General features: G+C 42.9%; 1 protein-coding gene across 4 annotated transcripts in view; it reads left to right on the top strand.

Moving 5' to 3' along the window:
* Window positions 1-19,789, top strand: part of HEXA (hexosaminidase subunit alpha) — a 30,361-nt gene that overhangs the window by 1,848 nt on the left and 8,724 nt on the right. Inside the window, exons 2-5 of one of the 4 annotated variants that reach the window (XM_023729795.1) lie at window positions 11,426-11,516; window positions 13,782-13,893; window positions 16,761-16,853; window positions 17,978-18,043. Coding sequence is in view for 1 of the 4 variants with exons in the window: in XM_004374722.2 (XP_004374779.1) it covers window positions 16,761-16,853; window positions 17,978-18,043 (159 nt within the window). In the remaining 3 variants the exon portion in view is untranslated. Of the gene's footprint in view, window positions 1-11,425; window positions 11,517-13,549; window positions 13,894-16,760; window positions 16,854-17,977; window positions 18,044-19,789 lie in introns of those variants that run through there. The other 3 variants (XM_023729794.1, XM_023729796.1, XM_004374722.2) reach the window with 3 other exon arrangements.

The following is a 19,789-nucleotide window of genomic DNA, read 5'->3' as shown; positions in this document are numbered from 1 at the left end:
TGTTTAAGTATATGGCGCTTAGAGAGTGAAATATGATTTTAGGGAAGGAAATAGAATCTTGGCATCATAGTTCCTAACTGGTAAAATGCATTATGCTGGGGAGGATGAAAAGCCTGATATTGAGTGTAGTGGATCACGTATTTCTCTTACTCCTTCACTATGTGTAAGGAGTTACTTCACTGTGTTACTATGTGTAAATAAAATAGTGTCTTACACAAGATTGGCACTCAGAATATGTTTATTTTGGCCTTAGAACAGTTAAGGCCTGGCTTGTATGAAAATTAGACCTGTCATCTAATGCGTATGTGCCTCTCCCTGTGCTGGGCACTCTGGATTTTACAAGAAAAGTATTAGACTTGCCCAAGCTCTGCAGTCCAGTTGGAGAAATAAAAAGCAGAAGTACATAATATATGTTCTACTACTATTCATAAGGTTTTCACTGGCCAGTTCTTTTCAAAAGTAGGTCCACCAAGGGTGACCCTGCTGGTATTTGAAATACTGGTGGCAAAGCTTCCAGTATCACAGCAACACGCAAGCCACCACAATATGACAAACTGACAGACACATCATCAGTTAGAACAAGGTTACGGGTCGACTGTGGAATAGAACATCAGTTGCTCATATGCAAGTTCAATTCAGAGTTGAAGAAAATTAGAACAAGTCCACGGGAGCCAAAGTACGACCTTGAGTATATCCTACCTGAATTTAGAGACTATCTCAAGAATAAATTTGATGCATTGAACACTAATGACCAAAGACTAGAAGAGTTGTGGAATGACATTGAGGACATCATATGTGAAGAAAGCAAGAGGTCATTAAAAAGAAAGAAAAGACCAAAATGGAAGTCAGAAGAGACCCTAAAAGTTGCTCTTGAATGTCGCATAGCTAAAGTCAAAGGAAGAAATGATGAAGTAAAAGAGCTGAACGGAAGATTTCAAAGGGTGGCTCGAGAAGACAGAGTAAAGTATTATAATGACATGTGCAAAGACCTGGAGGTAGAAAACCAAAAGGGTAGAACATGGGCAGCATTTCTTAAGCTGAAAGAACTGAAGAAAAAATTCGAGCGTTGAGTTGCAATATTAAAGGATTCTATTGGGAAAATATTAAATGACACAGGAAGCATCAAAAGAAGATGGAAGGAATACATACTCACCATACCAAAAAGAATTCGTCTGTGTTCAGCCGTTTCAGGAGATAGATCAAGAATCAGTGGTACTGAAGGAAGAAGCCCAAGCTGCACTGAAAGCATTGGCGAAAAACAAGGTTCCAGGAATTGACAGAACACCAATTGAGATGTTTCAACAAAGGAGTGCAGCGCTGAAAGTGCTCACTTGTCTATGCCAAGAAATTTGGAAGACACCTGGCCAGCCCACTGGAAGAGATCCATATTTGTACCCATTCCAAAGAAAGGTGATCCAACAGAATGCAGAAATTTAGCAAAACATTATCATTAGTATCACACACAAGTAAAATTTTGCTGAAGATCATTCAAAAGCAGTTGCAGGGAGCTGCCAGAAATTCAAGCCAGATTCAGAAGAGGATGTGGAACAAGGGATATCATTGCTGATGTAAGATGGATCATGGCTGAAAGCAGAGAATAGCAGAAAGATGTTTACCTGTGTTTTATTGACTATGCAAAGGCATTTGATTGTGTGGATCATAACAAATTATGGATAACATTGCAAAGAATGGGAGTTCCAGAACACTTTCTTGTGCTCATGAGGAACCTGTACTTAGACCAAGAAGCAGTTGTTTGAACAGAACAAGGGGATACTGCATGGTTTAAAGTCAGGAAAGGTGTGCATCTGGATTGTGTCCTTTCACTGTACTTATTCAGTCTGTATGCTGAATAAATAATCCAAGAAACTGGACTATATGAAGAAGAATGTGGCATCAAAATTAGAAGAAGACTCATTAACAACCTGCATTATGCAGATGACACAACCTTGCTTGCTGAAAGTGAAGAGGACTTGAAGCACTTACTAATGAAGATCAAAGACGACAACCTTCAGTATGGATTAGACCTCAACATAAAGAAAACAAAAATCCTCACAGCTGGACCAATAAGCAACATCATGATAAATAGAAAAGATTGAAGTTGTCAAGGATTTCATTTTACTGGGATCCACAATCAACACTCGTGAAAGCAGCAGTCAGGAAATCAGAAGACTCACTGCATTGGGCAAATCTGCTGCAAAAGAGCTCTTTAAAGTGTTGAAAAGCAAATATGTCATTTTAAGGACTAAGGTGCACCTGACCCAAGCCATGGTGAAAGCTGGACAATGAATAAGGAAGACTGAAGAAGGATTGATGCCTTTAAAATTGTGGTGTTGGCGAAGAATATTGAATATACCATGGACTGCCAGAAGAACGAACAAATCTGTCTTGGAAGAAGTACAGCCAGAATGCTCATTAGAAGCAAGGACGGCGAGACTTTCACTCGCACGCTTTGGACAGGTAATCAGGAGGGACCAGTCCCTATAGAAGGACATCATGATTGTTAAAAGTAGAGGGTCGGCAAAAAGAAGACGACCCTCAGTGAGGTGGATTGACACAGTGGCTACAGCAGTGGGCTCAAGCATAACAACGATCGTGAGGGTGGCGCAGGACTGGGCAGTGTTTCGTTCTGTTGTACATAGGGTCGCTATGAGTCAGAACCAACTTGACGGCACCTAGCAACAACAGCTACATGATGTATGATAAAATTCTTAAAAGGATAAGTAGGATCACTCCTATACATCTAAATTAAACCTTCACCTGCATTGCTGCAGAACTATAATCAAGTAAATAGAAATGGGGAGGTTATGTGACAGTAAATTCCTTATGAAAGAGATTGAGAGCCAGAAGAGGGGCTCAGTAAGACACTTATTTCAATTTATTACCTTCCTGTGAATGAATTTGTGTTACTAGTTGGAGATTTTTGTCCATTGAGAGATAATGAAAACTGGTTTGAATGAACATTACCAAAGATACATAGGTAACTTCCTTCTCTATTGTTCTTCCCATGGAGTCTTCCCTTTGGGACATAGTTTCCTGTGGAGGCTTTCCCATGACTTTGAGCTATATATAATTCCATTTCTGCAAAAACAAAGATGAAATGGGGGAGGGGAAAGCAGTGTCAGCCAGGCCCAAGTCAGTGTATTTCCCTGCAGGGCTGATTTTAATAAAATCACAAATGCAAGTTAAGTGTTAACTAATAGGTTTCCATCCCCTTCCTCCAGGTAACTTCCTTATGAACTCCTGGCCAGTGTTTTTCTTAATGCAGCACAACTTCTGGTTTTGATCTGACCTGGAAATCAGTGGAATTTTTACCTCTCTTTTCTGAAAAACAAGTCTGGTATTGAGATTTGATTGTATTCTGAGTTCGCATGCAAGGATTAGCTGTAGTCCCAGCAATTGCTAAGTGGTCTATGAAGGTGTTTAGTGCCTGTCATTGAGAGATGTTTCTCTCATTGATATTTCTGTCATTGAGAGATGATTGGAGGATGTGTGTTGCATGTTGTTGAACCTGTTAAATGCAATTATTTTAGGCTCTAGATACTTGAATGAATTTAGTTTTCTGTTTCTATTATTAAGCCACATCCTGTTTGCTTAGATCAAAGACCTGATCATTTGGAATGGCAGCATCCAATGGTTAACCTCCAGTTGCTGCACATATTTACTTGGGTGCTTGATGGAGCTGATAAATCTCCAGTTTTCCAGGTAAAGCAGCTACATCTGATTATGTCATTTGACTGCATTCTTCTTGACTTTTCCTGAAACTGGTTGATTGAAGCCATAGTACTTAATGAATTTTATAAGGTTCCCATCCTGTTTAGACGCACATCCCTGAGCAGAATAAATTCCACTCCCTCAGCCTCTTTATTCTAGAGTGGAAATAAGATTATTATATGAGTATCTGGATCCTTCTGTAGCTATTATTGGTATTGCTCACTCTCAGATATTAAAATGACTAAGTTAATGAAAGCAACTTAAGTTGATTAAAGTGACATAGCTTGTTATAATCTGAATCTCCTAAAATACCTCTTTTGGCCATTCCTTCTATTCCTATCCCTGACACATAGTAGATATTTAATAATTATTTGTTGGACGTACTAATTTAAAAGGGGTACTTTGTGGAGCAGGCTTCTTGGCTTTTGTTTATTTCTGAGATCATCAAAAAGGAGATGATTTGCAGATTTGCCTTTAGGATTGCCTTTCCTTTCAAGTTTCGAATTTGGGTTCTAAGCATGTGATTCTAGGGAAAGGAGAATCACACTGTGCTCTGATCTCAACTCTTACTGCTCTTATCTCTTCACAAAATTGGGAATGCATCTAGGGACTACAGAGAGAAACACATAAGGCCAGGCACCTGGGCTGGGGAGAAAGAGTAATGGTTATTAGTGTCTCCACTCTAATTGAGCCAGTGGCCAGGTACACTTTAACCTTTCCTGAGACAACACAAGGCATATTTGCTCAGAAGGCTTGGTTTATTGTTTTAATAGCAAAGAGGAAGATGATAACACAGGAAGAGAGTTTTGTAGTAGAAGTGTTTCTCTTGTAAAGGACTATGTGGAGGATGGAGGGGAGGAGGCATACAGTGATGAGTACATTGTCTTTGAAAAGGAGACAGTAGCAGGAGCATAGGTTTTAGTCAAGGGGTAAAATAATTGTCCACTTCCATTTTGAATCCCACGGCCTAGCTTAGCTTGGCCTGGAGCTGTCATCCAGCCTCTCTCCTCATACCTCTATGGAGGTGGCAGAGGTGTATGTATGAAAGGGTTTTCTGTGATCTGCCTCACTGTTTTTGGTCTGCAGTCCGTTGTAATAGAGAAATGGATTTTATTTTTCTCTCTATTACGGGAGCAGCTCTACTCTGTCACATTGGGTCGCTGTAAGTTGAAAATCAACTCCATGGCACCTAATAACTGCATTACTGGCTGTAGTGAATGAGAGCCATTAGTGGGCCAGGAATGTCAATCTTCTCTCTTTCATTTCCTTTGCCTCTGTTGTAAGGTGTGGCATTGTTTGAGCCCGTGACCATTCACTCAGCCCTGAGCCCCAGCCAACCGTGGTGTGCTAGCATTGTGTCCACATCTTGAGGTTATTTGGGACTTGAATGGGGTGTAGATCTCTTTCCTCTGGAAGTGTATGCTTAAAGGTTGGAAGTGTGGGTGCTTGTCAGCTTGGAAGTCAGTATACAGACTTCCCCTTTTGTACAGCTCTTGGGACTGGAGCGAGGGAGATGGTGTACCAGGTACGCTGCTTCCTAGTGAAAAGTTTGACTACTCTGCTATTTGACCTTGTCTTGGCAGTAACTAGTGCTAGAATTCCACATTTGTGGCTTCGTTCTTTTGACTGGGGCTGCAGTCCTAGATTGGGACAGATTCAGGGTTGGGCTTCCAAGCTCATGTCTCTTCTTGGTGTGCCAGCCTATTTGCCGTACAGGGTGGCATCATACAGTAGTGGAGCTTCCAGGCTTCTGTAAGAAGCTCATAAAAGTACCTTCAGGGAAGCTGCCTCTGGCGTAGCTATACCATAAGGAACCCTGCAGCTGGATTCCTCCAGCAAAGTGATAGAATGAAGGTTTACTGTGGCAAAACTGTCTTGTTTTTCTTACTCTTGACTGATAAGGAAACGGTAAGTAGAAAATGGAAGGAAGCTAGTATTTATTGAGTGCCTGGCACTTGACCTGTGTTATCTTCTTCAGTCATCTAACAACCGTGTGAAGTTTGCGTTACCCCGTCTTTCAGAACTGTGGCTCCTAGAGGCTAAGTAACATGACCAGGGTTCCACAGCTAGTACTGGTGGAGCAGAAATTCCAGGCAGCTCAGTTTATCTACAAAGATTTTGCTCTCTTCACTGTGTAATCTTGGGGTGAACTCATAAATACCTTCTTCAAGCATTTACCAGTTAGCAATTTGGAAAACTACTGGCCTCTGGTAGGATTAAGTCTTGATAACCCCTTAGTGTTAATTACTTCAGATAGTAACTTCTAACATCTAATTGCTTATTCATTAGCACTCCAGTGATGCATATTTTGATCCCCAACCCATTGTTATCAGATTCCAGTAGCCTTCATCTTTCCTTCTTCCTTCCTTCCTTCTTCCTTCCTCCCATCCCTCAGCCATCCAGCCTTAATACAAGTAGTGTGTATTAATAACTGTAATTTGTCAATAGCACTAGGTCCAAAGAATATTACATTGAACTACCCCATCCTTAAAAGAATTTATACAATGGTTAAGTGTTCGACTGCTAATAGAAAGGTCGGGTTTGAACCCACCAGCTGCTCAATGGGCGAAAAGACCTGGCGATCTGCATCTGTAAAGATTACAGCCTAGGAAACCCTATGGGACAGTTCTGCTCTGTCTTGTAGGGTCGCTATGAGTCAGAATCGACTTGACAGCACATGGCAACAACAGTAGTAGGGGTACAGATATACAATAAAGTGTGATTTTTGCCATGATAAGGGAAGTACATGGTGCTTTGGGAGTGCGGAAGAGGAACATCTGGCCCAAATGTGGGGGGGAGTGGGAGTGGAGGGAGATGTGCATGTTGAGGGGGCTTTCATAGAAGAAGAGTTGTCTAATCAGACCTTAAAATAGGACTTGGTTGGAGTGGAGGTAGTACTCCAGATTAGAAAAAAATGTGAGGGAAAGGCCTTCAGGTAAGAAGCCATGCCATATTCAAGAAACTCAAAGTCAATATGTTTGAAGCATACCTGCAGTTCTAGGGTGGTTCACCAGTTCTGAAGCTAGAGAGGGAGTAGAGGCAAGGTCATGAAATGGCCTAGTGAACCCTGGTCAGGAATGTGAACTTTATCCTAAGATCAGAGAAGCCCAGTAAAGGCCATTAACCAGGATAAGTGATGTGAGTAAACTTGCTGCATGGAGAGCAAAGATTGGTAAGGAACAGGACTAGAGACAGGAAACCTAATTAAAAGGCTGTTACTGTGGTCTAGGGAAGAGATAATAGTAGTTGAACTAGGTTGATGGCTCTAGGGACAGAGAACACTAGGCAGATTAAAATGAAATTTAGGAGGTGGAGTGTTTGGAATTGGAGAGTAATATGCAGGGGAAAGGGCTGAGGATGATTCCCAGATATCTGAGTTAGCAATTTGAATGTATTCTGCCACCATTCACAAAGACAAGGGAAATAGTAGGCGAAGAAGGGAAGGGAGGGAAAGAGGACAGAGAGAGAGATTGATTAATTGAGAGGCTGAGAGATGGGGATAAGAATCATAAAGTAAGTTTGACTTTAGCCATGTTGAATGTGAGGTATTTAGTGTCTAGCTGACAGTTAACTACATGGTACTGAAGCTTGGAGAATGAGTTTGAACGTTTCCAAGGGATAAGAAGGTTCAAAAGGTGACCATGGGAGGTTGATGGAGGAGGAGGAGGATGTTGTTCGGTAACTTCTAAGCCAGAACATGGTCTTGGTTCTTCCTCTTGGGCGTTGCAATCATCTAGGCTGATAGCCAGCCTTGGGGTGGAGCAGAAGACTGGGGAGCAGGCCCCAAAGTCTTGAGTAAATAAGGAAGAGTGACCAGGAAGTTTCAGTGACAAGGACAGGCTGAAGATTTTATACTGTATGGCATGAGCCTCAGAAAAGAGGTGTTTTTTTGTTTTGTTTTGTTTTTGTCCCCTCACTTAGTGGTGGAGAATGGATGGCTTGGAAGCAGCCGTATCTCTTGACCCTAGGATGTGAGAAGGAGCCACCTCTCAGAGCAGACTGTAAGGGAAGTGATGTTCCTGGAGAGAGCCAGGCTTCAGTTGAGGAGGTGGAAGAGGCTGAGAGTGTTGGTAGTTAAATAACCATGGAACGGGGTTCCAGCGGGTTTGCAGGGTGGATGATGTGTAGTACAGGAGGTGTGGTTAGAAAAGAGGAAAGAACATTTATGTGAATGGGAGTGCAGGATCAAAAATGAGCAGAGGGGTTTGTATCTTAAGCAAAGTGACGGAGGGTGGTAGAGATATGAGAGGGTAGATTTCCCAGACTATAAGGTTGCCAGTAAAACAAGTTCCAGAGACAAGAAGAGTTCATGTATATATGAGAATTTAATATATGATAAAGGAAGCGTTTCCTACCAAAAGTGAAAAGATACATTGTTAGTCGATAAATACATAGTGATGATTGATTATCCATTTGGAAAAAAACTGAATTAGACCCTGTCTTAGTCATCTAGTGCTGCCATAACAGAAATACCACAAGTTGGTGGTTTTAACAAAGAGAAGTTTATTTCCTCACAATCAAAGTAGGTTAAAAGTCCAGATTGAGGGTGTCAGCTCCAGGGGAAGGCTTTTTCTCTCTGTCAGCCTTCTCATCAGTGTTCCCCCAGCCTAGGAGCTTCTCGGCGCAGGGACCCCAGTCCAAAGGACGCACTCTGCTCCTCGCACTGCTTTCTTGATGGTATGAGGTCCCCCTGTCTCACTGCTCACTTCTGTCTTTTATATCTCAAGAGATTACCTCAGGACACAATCCAGTCTTGTAGATCAGGTCCTGCCTTACTAACAAAACTGCCACCCATCCTCTCTCATTAACATCATAGAGGCAGCTTTACAACATACAGGAAAATCACACAATACCAGGAATCATGGCCTAGCCAAATTGATACACACATTTTTGGGGGGACGTAATTCAAACCATGACAGACCCTTACTTCATATCAAACACAAAAGTAAAATCCAGGTGGATTAAAGATCTAAAGGTAAAAAATATACCATAAAAGTATTAGAAGGAAATAAAGGAAACTATTCATGTAATCACAGGGGTAGAAGAGACCTTTTGGAGCAGGCGTATAAAGGAAACCATAAAGGAAAAGACTAACAGATTTGACTACATAAAAATTAAAGCAAAAGAAACCATAAGGTTAAAAAATAAAGGATAAACTGGAACAAATATTTACGATCTTAAAAGACAAGGTTTTCTCTAACGGACTTTACAAGTCAGTAAAAGAAAATTAACTCAGAAAAATATGCAAGGAATGTGGTCAATAGATGTAAAAAGATGCTCAAAGGAGGTGTGGTCAGAAAAAAGGAAGTTATTATTAAAGAAATGTAAATTAAAACAATGATATATTTTTATCTATCAGACTGGCAATGATGCAAAAGAATTGAGACTGTCTAGTATTGGAAGAATATGGCAAGATGGGCCCATATAAGTTGGTTCAGGTATAAACCAGTACAATAATTAGTAATTTGGCAATATCAAAACCAAAAATGTTCATATCTTCAACCTAGCATTTCCACCTTTAGAAATTTATTATACAGAAACTTGTTAGAACTGATTAAAATACGCACACACGTATAAATATATATTTATAATATATATGTTGTATAGATACGTGTGTGTACACATATATAGGAGCCCTGGTGGCGTAGTGGTTAAGGGCTTGGCTGTTAACCAAAAGGTCGGCAGTTCAGATTCATCAGCCGCTCCTTGGAAATCCTGTGGGGCAGTTCTACTCTGTCCTATAGGGTAACTATGAGTCGGAACCGACTCGACGGCACCCAACAACAACAACAACATGTGTGTGTGTGTGTGTGTGTGTGTGTGTGTGTGTGTGTATATATATATGTGTGTGTATATATATATATATATGCAAGAATATTTGTTTACTTTGACATTGTTTATAATATAAAAAATTCAGAAACATGACCAAATGTCCATACAGGAGAGAAATTAGATAAGGTATATATCATCACTGTAATTCTATTCAGCAGTTATATATAATGATGTATGTGTGTATATATATATAGAAAGAGAGTGAGACATTGAAGGATCTATAAATCATTTTGGTAAGTGGAAAATAGTTCCAAAACAATATACATTAGGACTCCATTTTTGTTTTTAAAAATAATAAATCTGTGTGTTTTTAGAAAATTGGAAGACTGTGTAAAATATTAACCAAAGTTATCTCTTGGGATTTAGAATTAATAGGGAGATGTTCTCTTTCTAGTGAAAATGAAACATCATGTTTTCAAAGTAGAGGAGAAGCAAAAATGTTTAACTACGTAAAAAAAAAGATGATGGGTGGAAATGAGAGGGAGGGGAACATTCAGGGTTCCTCTGGGCTGTATGGATTGTACCTCTGAGTAGGTATTAGTCTCTGGAGGTTGAAGAATTTTGGGACACATGGGAGGGGGGCACCATGGTCCAGGCTGAATTCAGCAGCTCTAAGGAGAGGCTCCAGGCTCAGGGCAGTTAGATTCTCCGTCTCCTCTTTTACGGAGATAGGTTTGACAGGGGTGGCCTTGCCTCTTCCTCTAGCCACAGCCATGTGATTTTGCACTGGCTGCTACCCAGGCTTGGAGTACCTCTTCCCCTCTTGGTAGCATGGCAGATGCTCAAAGTTCCCCTTGAATGTTAAGCCTTCCTCCCCTTCCTGGAGGTAGCTGTAATGTCTATCATAGCCCTTAGCACACTGTTTAGTAATTGTTGTTTGCATTTGTCTCTCCCACTAGACTCTGAGCTCCTCAAGGGCAGGGACCAGGGCTTGTTTTTCTGTTTAACTGCCCCAGCACCTAGCACAGTTCCTGATGCACAGTAAGTGCTCAATATATCTTGGTTGGAATGAAGAAATGAGTGGAAAATGAATGATTGCAAGGGCTTTCATTAGGTTGAGTGTGGGGAGAGGAAGCCTGGAAGTGATGTATATAAAGGTGGGAGGGGAGGAGGAAGAAGGGAACATGGTGGGCCTGGAGAACAAACTTTGACATCAGTCTAGGAGAGATGGGGGCAGGGTAGACATTGAAGAGTGGGAAGGTGCTAAAGGCTGGGTTGACTTTTCCTACTTTCCACTTCAGGAGTCAAACCAAATGTCACTTTGTAATCAAAACCAATGTGTTTTCTCCATGCTGCTGGGGTTCAGTGAATTAAACACATTCACATGATAGAAATAAGTTCTGACTCAGGGAGAATCAGAACAGGTGGAGGGAGAGGCTGTTGTACACAGGTGAAGATTTATAGTTTCCAAGTGCCCTAATACAGCAGTGAGTTCTCCCTTCTAGAGAAGTGGAAAGACCTGTGTCTTTGGATTTATGGATTGAGAGGTTTGCAGAACAGAGTCTGAGGGGGCACTTCTTCTGTATGCCTTGGTTTCTTTTTTTTTTGAATCATTTTTAAAATTTAGTTTTATTTTTGGTGGCAATATGCAGAGCAAAAACTCCCATTCCACTATTTTAGAAATAAGGATCAGTGACCTTGGTTACATTCTTTATGTTGTGTCAACATTCTCCTTATTTCTGTTCTAATTGTTTCATGCCTTGGTTTCTTCTTACCACCCCCCACTTCAATCCCAGGACTTCAGAAAGATTATGTTTGGGTATATAAAAGTAATATCTACATTAACTGCTTGCCATTTATGCCTGATTATCATGTAGCACAATTATATTACGTATACATTTCATGTGCATTTTTTTAATTCTAGCATCATTCATTTTTTCAGCAAACATTTATTGAATGACTACCGTGTGTCAGGCATTGGGAATACAAAGACACTGAGATTGGTCCCTGCTGTTGAGGAGCTCACAGTCTAGGTGAGGAGATAGACAAACAGCATATATTAAGATACGTGTTATGAAAAAATGTATGTATACGTTGCTTCCTAATCATTTAGGAAGATCTCTTAGGAAAGAGTGGGAGAATGACAGAAATCTTATAAAAGAGAGACCAGAGCTGTTTCTTATCAGGTGAACTATGGAGGGAATGCAGTTTGTTTCAATCGAACAAGTAATGTGTACAAAGAAAAAGTATGGAAATAGGGTGAGAAAATGTGGTACTTTCAGGGTTCTCTAAAGGTTCGTTGTGCTATTGTGAGAGTTACTGCATCCAAACGGAAAACCAAACCCATTGTTGTTGAGTCAATTCTGACTTGTAGCGACCCGATAGGACAGAGTAGAGATGCCCAGAAAAAGACAAAGCTGGGGTCCAGGTCATGAGAAAACTCAAAAGTCATCCAGTGCATTCTGGACTCTATCCTGAAAGCCAAGGGAGACTTGATTGGGTCTTTCTTTTTCACTTTTATAATCTCAGTGCTCAGTACAATGTTTGACCCATGGTAGACAGTCAGTAAAACATTGTTTTGAGTGAATGAATTTGTGACCTAATCAATAAGGTGGGAGGTGCAGGAAAAGGAGATTATTTCTGGTCTGAGTAAATCGATATATGATGCCATTACCAAACTGGGAGAGAGCATCAGTCAGGAAGATGAATGATGAGTTTGGATTTGTATTTAAGATTTGAGGTACTTTTGAGACATCTGCGTGGAGGTGTATGGGTCTAGAACTCCAGAAGACAATATATATTTGAGAGCCACCAGCCTACTGTGGGAATGGATGGCATTGTCCAGGGAGAATGTAAGTGAGAAGAAAGAGGAGGCTGGAACCCTGGGGAACACAAGCACGTAGGGGTTGATGAAAGAAAAGAGGGATGAGGACGTGTATTGAAGGAGTTAGAGGGAAAACTCAGAACAGCATCCCCTGAGCTAAGGGAATTTAGTTTCAGGGTCAGAGGTGTCTAATGCTGCCAGGAAGTCCCAAAAGGACCTCTTGAGTGGCCATGAGAATACCAGCTCTATGGGATTGTTGTCTGTTTTCATCACTGCTGTATTTCCAGCACTTGAAATAGCCTGGCACATAGTAAGCACTCAATAAATAACTGTTGAATGAGTGAATGAATTAAAAAGGGTGCCTTGAATTTAGCCACAGAACAAGCGAACCTTGGTGAAGGCATTTTCAGAGGAGTGGTAAGGGGAGCCAGATACAGTGGACTAAGGAGTAGCTAGGACATAAGAAGTGGCCACAAAGAGAGGACTCAGGAGGGTACCAACTCTGTGAGCATTTAGCATGTGCCAGACACTGAGCGAGGCACTCTACATGCATTAAATCATTTAATCTTCCCAACAGCCCAATAAGGTAGGTACTGTCATGATCCCATCTTACAGATTAGGAAACTGTGGCTCAGAGAGAGTAAATAACTTGCCCAGGATCCCATAGCTGGAAAGTGGTGGAGCCAAGATTTGAATCCAGATATGTCTGACTATGGAATTCAGCTCCTAATTGCTTGGCTGCATTTCCTCTAGTTTCTTTGTGACAGGAACGTGAGAGAAAGGGTGACTGAGATGACTTGCAGATGAGGTCAGGAAGGCTTGCAAATGTTTAAATGCTGATGGGAGAGAACCAGTAGAAAAAAATAATTTCAAGACTGGAGAAAATTTATACTAGAGGAGCCTGAGGAAGGATCCAGAGCACAGGTGAGATAGGGGTAGAAGGTAAAGTCAGGTTGCAGGTATTTTTGTCAGAGAAGAGGGAAAGGCAGGGATGGGTGGGAGTCCTCTTCTGATAGTCTGCTGAGAGTAAGGGAGGTGATGATCGAGTTACAGACTTGAGGAAGGTGGTACAAGTTTGAAATAGCTGTTGTAGAGAATAGAAAAAGTGATGGCGGAGATAGATTTTCAGGGCAGTATGAAAGGTCCAGCAAAGATGGGGAGACTGATTTTGCAGCAGCCCAATCCACTATTACATGATTCCCACCCTTCCCACCAGTAGGGCAGAGTAGCCCAGGGGTGAGGGCTTTACCCACTGGCTGCAGCCGAAGAAAAAGACAGGTTGTCGAGAGTATTGGCTAGAATGTCTTTGAGGTGATGGATCGCCCCATCTAGGCCAACAAGGAAGGAAGTAAAGCTGGGAGGGGACTGAGAAACAGAAAGGAAATGGAAGGGTCATAGTACTAGAGTCTGGAGGAAGTTCAGCAGCTGGAGTTTGGTAGTAAAAGCGTCCTTGTTCTCATGCTTCCATGTCCAGTGTTTACCTGTCTGTGATGAAGAAGGCAAAATTGTGCTCAAAAGGGCTACAAAAGTAAGAAACTGAACATTGCTCATCTCTTCAGAGAAGGGACAGAGGAGGAGTGCCAGCGGTACTTTTGTTATTTATTTTAAACACTTCTGAACTGTGTGAAATTTTTCAGCTAGTAAGTACTGCTTTTGTAGTAATAATAATTATGTATATGTATATAAATTTCACTGAAGCCAAAGAAGAGAGCAGGTTTCCATGAAAGCAGGAAGAGTAGAGCAGTGCAGAGATAGTCTCCTGGTCATGGAATAGGACTACCCTGGAATACAAGATCTGTTTGTGGACTCATGAGGTATTAGCTCTGAGGAGGAGCAGCAGGAATCTGGTCCCATCCTGCCATTGTTTGCAGGGGAGGAAGTGGGAGCCCCGAGACTCACTCCGCTTGGCAGCTGCCGAACCAACCAACCTTTCCTGATTTCCCAGCTCCATGCTGTTTTCCCTGCTGCCTCCTGAGCACCTGAGCCTTCAGAACTTCTGGCTGTCCTACCTGGGCTCATTGTGAGTGTGTCAGCCTGCTGGCTGTTGGGGCTGTTTGCCATACCACAGTTCCCATGGCTCAATTTGCAGTGCAGGGTGTGGGTGTGTCTGGAGGCAGCTGTACTGTCCCCTGCCCATTTCCTCCTGTTCAGAGCTCGACAAAGCAGCAACTTGGAGGCGGAAAACCACAATGATGAGACTGTTTATATCCTCTTAAATGACCCAGTGTCCCTTCTGTTTTGCCAGCTCCCACATTGCCACTTCCCGCAGATCTTCTCTCTCATAGCATGTTTAAGCAGCAGCCTGACTCAGTATCTGCTACTTCTCTATCAGCCCAAGTCCTGATGGGAGCGCTCAGACAGAGCTTCTTCACTATGGTGATAGATGGCGGGGGTAGAGGAGACAGTCCTTAGATTAAGGCCATTGTTTTGGAGAAAAGGTCCTTTCATTTCATCAGTTCTCCAAAGGAGTCTATGACCCTTCTCCAAAAAGCCCACTGACTTAGGGAATGGAGCCCAGGTGTATTTTGGAAAAATATAACAACAATTTAAAAAAAAAAAAAAGAATTAAGTGTGTTCCCATCTTCCAAGTAACCATTCAGATAAACCTCTTGTTTATGCAGTCCGTCTCATTTTGTCTTCAGCACAGTGACCGTGGAGCTGCATATGGATTTTTTGAAATTTCCCCTCAGTTTGGTAGACTGAGATCCAGAGGGTTGACACTAAAGCTCATAACTTTTGCTCTCTTTTGCTGGCCGCCTGGGTAGATAAGCAGGTGAACTCCCTACACAAGGCAGTCGGGGCTCTGTGATGTGTGTGGTTGGGAGTGGGGACAAGGAGGCAGAGGGTTGGGGTATAGTTTAAAGAGGGTGTTTATTTTTCTATAGTTTTCTTCACCCTGCCCCTAGGATAAGTCTTGCTTGGTGTTTGCAATTAAAGTTGGGTTTGTAGAGATGACCTGTCTGCTTGGGAAGCTTGGAATGACCCTGCACATTCTGCTTTGAGGCAGTAGTCTCTGCCCTGAAAGCCTGATTGTCCTTTTATGTCGTGGGGATGAGTTTCTAGGGTTCAGAATGCGGTTGTGAGTTGGCCTAGCCCGGAGGAGCCACAAGTTCCCTTCTCCCTGCAGACTTTGGGCACATGTTGGTGTGAGGATGCAGGGTGTTTTCTGGGAGAGGGAGGAATATTCATGACGGCAGACTAGGCCCCCTTATTGGTTTGCTTCTTGGCAGACCTGAGAGCTGAGATGCAGCTGTGTGATGCAGTACTCAGGGGTTTGGACAGGCTTCCTTGAGATGGCTGGGGCCCTTGGGTTCCTTCTGCCTAGAGATGTAACATTTGGGATTCCTGTTCAGTTCTGAATAATCTCTCCCTGCCTTCTGTCAGGCCATTCCATCTCTGACTTTGTAGTTCCATAGGAGGTCATGGATGTTGTGGTACCAGTGGGGATATATGTGGCTCAAGGAAAGAATAATGAGAGCGTTCACTGTGGTTCAGGCTTGGGACAGTAGAATCAGGACCCTACACTCTACCCGGAGGGTCAGAGAGAAGAACCAAGAAGAGACATTGCATTAGTGTTTTGGCTTTGGCATTTTTTCTCAGTAGACTTGGGTCTGAAAACTATGTTAGATTGTGTGTTGGCCCATGTTGCTTTCCTCTGTTGGGTAGAAGGCTACCTTGGATAGAGAACCTGTTTGGGAAAAGGAGGGAGGGAAGCAGGAAGTGACCATGTGCCGCCTTTGGGGCACCAACTGGATCGTCTCAGGGCTCCTCTTGATAGGAGCTCCTGATAGGAGCTTCATCTGCTCACATTAGCTCTTGGGCTTTTACAAAATTGGGACCCCTGTGTCTGGGGCCCTCAAGAGCAGTGCTACTTAAAGTGCTAGTACACAATAAGATAAAAAGCATATGTAGGCACCAGAATGTAAATCTGTTCCCTTCATCAAGAAAATTTTGTTATGGGAAAAATGTCAGAACAGTGCGCTTACTTTAACATAGTGGATTTATATTGTAGTGTACTGTAACCTTCCTGTCTAGTCACCAATACCACGATTTGCAGATTGGCAGCTAATCTGCAGACCACACTTTGAGTAGCACTGTTCTAGAGCTGCCTGGAGTTCAGAAACAGTTAATGAGGTCTTGGAGTCCTGTGCTCGGTACAGCCCAGGGGGAGCCAGAAGTATAGGGTCCTGGTTAAGAAGAGCTGCCACCCAGATCATTCATAGGTTGGGCAGGTTATTGGGAGAAAAGGGAAGCACAACCACAGTGAAAAAGTTGAACAGACAACTAGGCCTATGCCAGTGCAAGGGTAAATGTCATGTCCTCCCTCCCCTTTTATCACAGGCATGGCATGTAAACTGAAGGGACTAGAAATGGGGCCCTCCTAAAGGGCCTTGGTTTTGCCTCCTGTTTCTGGTGACAGATCAGTAACACTGAGTTTACCTTGTCTTTGCAGAAAAACAATATAAGGCAGAGAAGAATACATTGACTGTCTTTGTGGCCACCCCCGGATGTCACCAGCTTCCTAGTTTGGAGTCAGTGGAGAATTGTAAGTACCACCTTGTTCCCTGTCCTAAAAGACTAAACACTTATCTGGAACTATAACGCTGCATGGCCTGGCCTCAGCTGCTGATACTAGGCCTGAAGGCTTCCATGGCTGTGGGGACTGAGGGTCGCCAAGAGCCGACGGTCATAGAAGATGAGTGTTCCCTGTGCAGAAAGTCTAACCAGTATCTGAAGGTTAACTGAGGAACATCACACTGGATGTTTGTGGAGTCTCACAGGATGCCTGCCTTCTGAGCTGAGTACGATTCCATTTCCATTTTAGGAATTTGAACACTTTGCTGGTTTTCTCTAAGAGACCCTACACTGGGGAGAGAAGATGTTTTTAGTTGTGGGTGGTACAAACGGTTAAGCACTCGACCACCAGCCAGAAGGTTGGCGGTTTGAGCCCACGCATGGATGCCTCAGAAGACATGCCTGGGGATCTGCTTCCAAAAGGTCACAGCCTTGAGAACCCTATGGAGCAGTTGTACTCTGCACATATTTGGTTGCCGTGAGTTGGAATCAACTCCATGGCAACTAACAACAACAACACTGAGGTGAAGCTGACTCATTAGTCCTGTGACAGCCTCCTATCTTCCCTGAGCAGTAGCATTTGGGAACTTCTTAGTCTCCAAAGTGGACCTTCAGGTATTGGCTTCTTCCTCACATTCTTGGATGAACTAACTGGAACCAGGAGAAAACGGGAAGGTAGGGTGATTACAAAGGCCTTGGGAGCATTTTATCCTGGACTCATCTCTCCAAGCATCCCTTTCCCTTCTGCCAATAGGAGACTTCATGCTCTCAGCTAAAGGCTGGTAGGAATTCATGTTTCTGGTCGGGGAAACTGACTGCAAGGCAGGTGGTGCTTTGCTGAGACCCACTCCAGCCTGATCTGTAATCACTCATCATCTCCCAGGGCCTGCAGAGCCAGTGTGCTGACCTTACTTCCTCTCTGGCCACAGGCCGGGCCCTCCTGCAGCTGTCCCTTTCTGGGGATGTCTTCTCTTTGAAAGATTTTTTAAAATGTGATTTTGCTGTTGTGTTTTAAGCCAAGGGTTTGAATAAAATATCTGCTCTGTAATCTGAGTCGAAAACCTTAACCAAATAGGGTCGTTTCTGTCATTTCAGACACCCTGACCATAAACGATGAGCAGTGTTTCCTCCTCTCTGAGACTGTCTGGGGAGCTCTCCGAGGTAACAAGGTGGGGCTGATGCTGGGAGAGAGAGAAGGGTGGTGTACAAGGTGGGCAATGGTAGAGTGGGAGGAGGCCAGGACTGGGGGCCAGCAAATACTCACACTTCAGACTTGCTTTCTTCATAGAGACCTTGAAGGGCAGGCTCTGCTTATGGCTGTCCCTAGACATTGCCAGACTTTAGCCTGTGCAGTGGCAGCAGCTCCTCTGGCTGGGCCCTTGGGGAAGCAGTAGGAGACTCTGTAGGCTGATGCTCAGGGTACGGGCAGCTGGGGGGAGGAAGGATCTGAGTCCACCACAAACACAGCCTGTCCAGCTCCCACTAAAGACACAGAATCAGAAAGGTTCTTTAAAAAGGAAAACTATATCGAAAGAAATCGATAAATGTCCAAAAAAAGAGAAAAGGTAAGGAGTAGTATGATAAAGTCAAACTGTATTATTCCTGGAGAAAAAGAAATTGCCTAGCTAACAGGCCCCTGCCCTTTCTCTTGGTTTACTGAAAAGGTATTTTGTCTTTAAGTACAGACTTAGCCAAATATGTCTGCTATTTTTGGTAATCCCTTTGTTGGTGGGTGATGAGGAAAATTCTCACAGAATTACAAACCTTGTTTTAGTTTGTTTTTATTTCCTGACCCCTGCTTCCCATTCCTGTGTTTTGGGGAGGCAGCATGCTGACTCCCCTTTCTACCCTCTCGTACCTTTTGTGCAAGTTCTAATGATTGGTCAGATTGTAGTTGGGGGGAAATGTAGAGCTCAGAATGCTTGGACCTCAGAGTAATGAGAAGCAAAAACCATGTACTATCAATCTTCCTCAAACTGAGTGCTTAGTGACAACTAAAGTCTTAGGATTCTTTCATTCTGGAAATTTAAGATGCTAGGAATCCTTTCATGGGCTTCTGCTAGGTTTGCTGAAGTGGGCCCTCAGCTGTTGAGAACATGTAACATTCTAGACTGAGTACACCTGCCCATGGGCCTTGCTGAACTCTAGAAGACTGTATGTCCAGTGGACTGGCCACTTCTGGGGCAGTTGCTGCTTGCCACACCTCAGCTCCCTACAGCTGGGACTCTTCCAAGTTCTAAAGAGGAAGAGTGGATATTTCCTTGTCTTCTATGCCCAGCTATGGACCTGTGTTCCTTGGAAACTCAAGCTTTTGATCTCTTCCCCACAATTCTGTCTCAGAGAAGTGAAGGGGCAGCAGATTGGGGACCCCTTTTCTAACTCGTTTAGCTCCCCATGGGTATTATTTATGGAAAGATGTAACACTTGAGGCTAGCCTGTCCCTGCATCAGTCCTCACAAGCACACATCTTGGTCTCTCTCCTTACTGTCCTTGTGAGTTCAAGGCTCAGAAAATTTGAAGAAAAGATGTGGGTTTTAAAGGTGTTTGTACTTCAGGGAGGGGCACTAAATCCCTTTACATCACCACCTCCCAAAATAAAATACAAAGTAGAAATGGATACTGGCTTCCCTGTATTCCCTTTTCATTCATTGTTGAGAATCATCAAGCCTGGACTGTGTCAACTTTCACTGTGTGCCCAAATGTTGTGCTCTGCTACATTGGGAATCTTCCAGATGGGTGATTCTTTGCAAGATTAAAAAAATGTGATTTTGTTGTGTGTGCGTGTTTTTGTTTTTTTTATTTTTATTTTATTGTTGTGCTTTAAGTGAAAGTTTACAGTTCAAGTTAGTCTCTCATACAAAAATTTATACATACATTGTTATGTGACCCTAATTGCTCTCCCTATAC

The sequence above is a fragment of the Trichechus manatus genome, unplaced genomic scaffold (genome assembly GCF_000243295.1).
Source record: "Trichechus manatus latirostris isolate Lorelei unplaced genomic scaffold, TriManLat1.0 scaffold00030, whole genome shotgun sequence".
Lineage (NCBI taxonomy): Eukaryota > Metazoa > Chordata > Mammalia > Sirenia > Trichechidae > Trichechus > Trichechus manatus.
The sequence above is the reverse complement of the archived record's forward strand: the minus strand, read 5'-3'. Positions and strand labels throughout refer to the sequence as shown.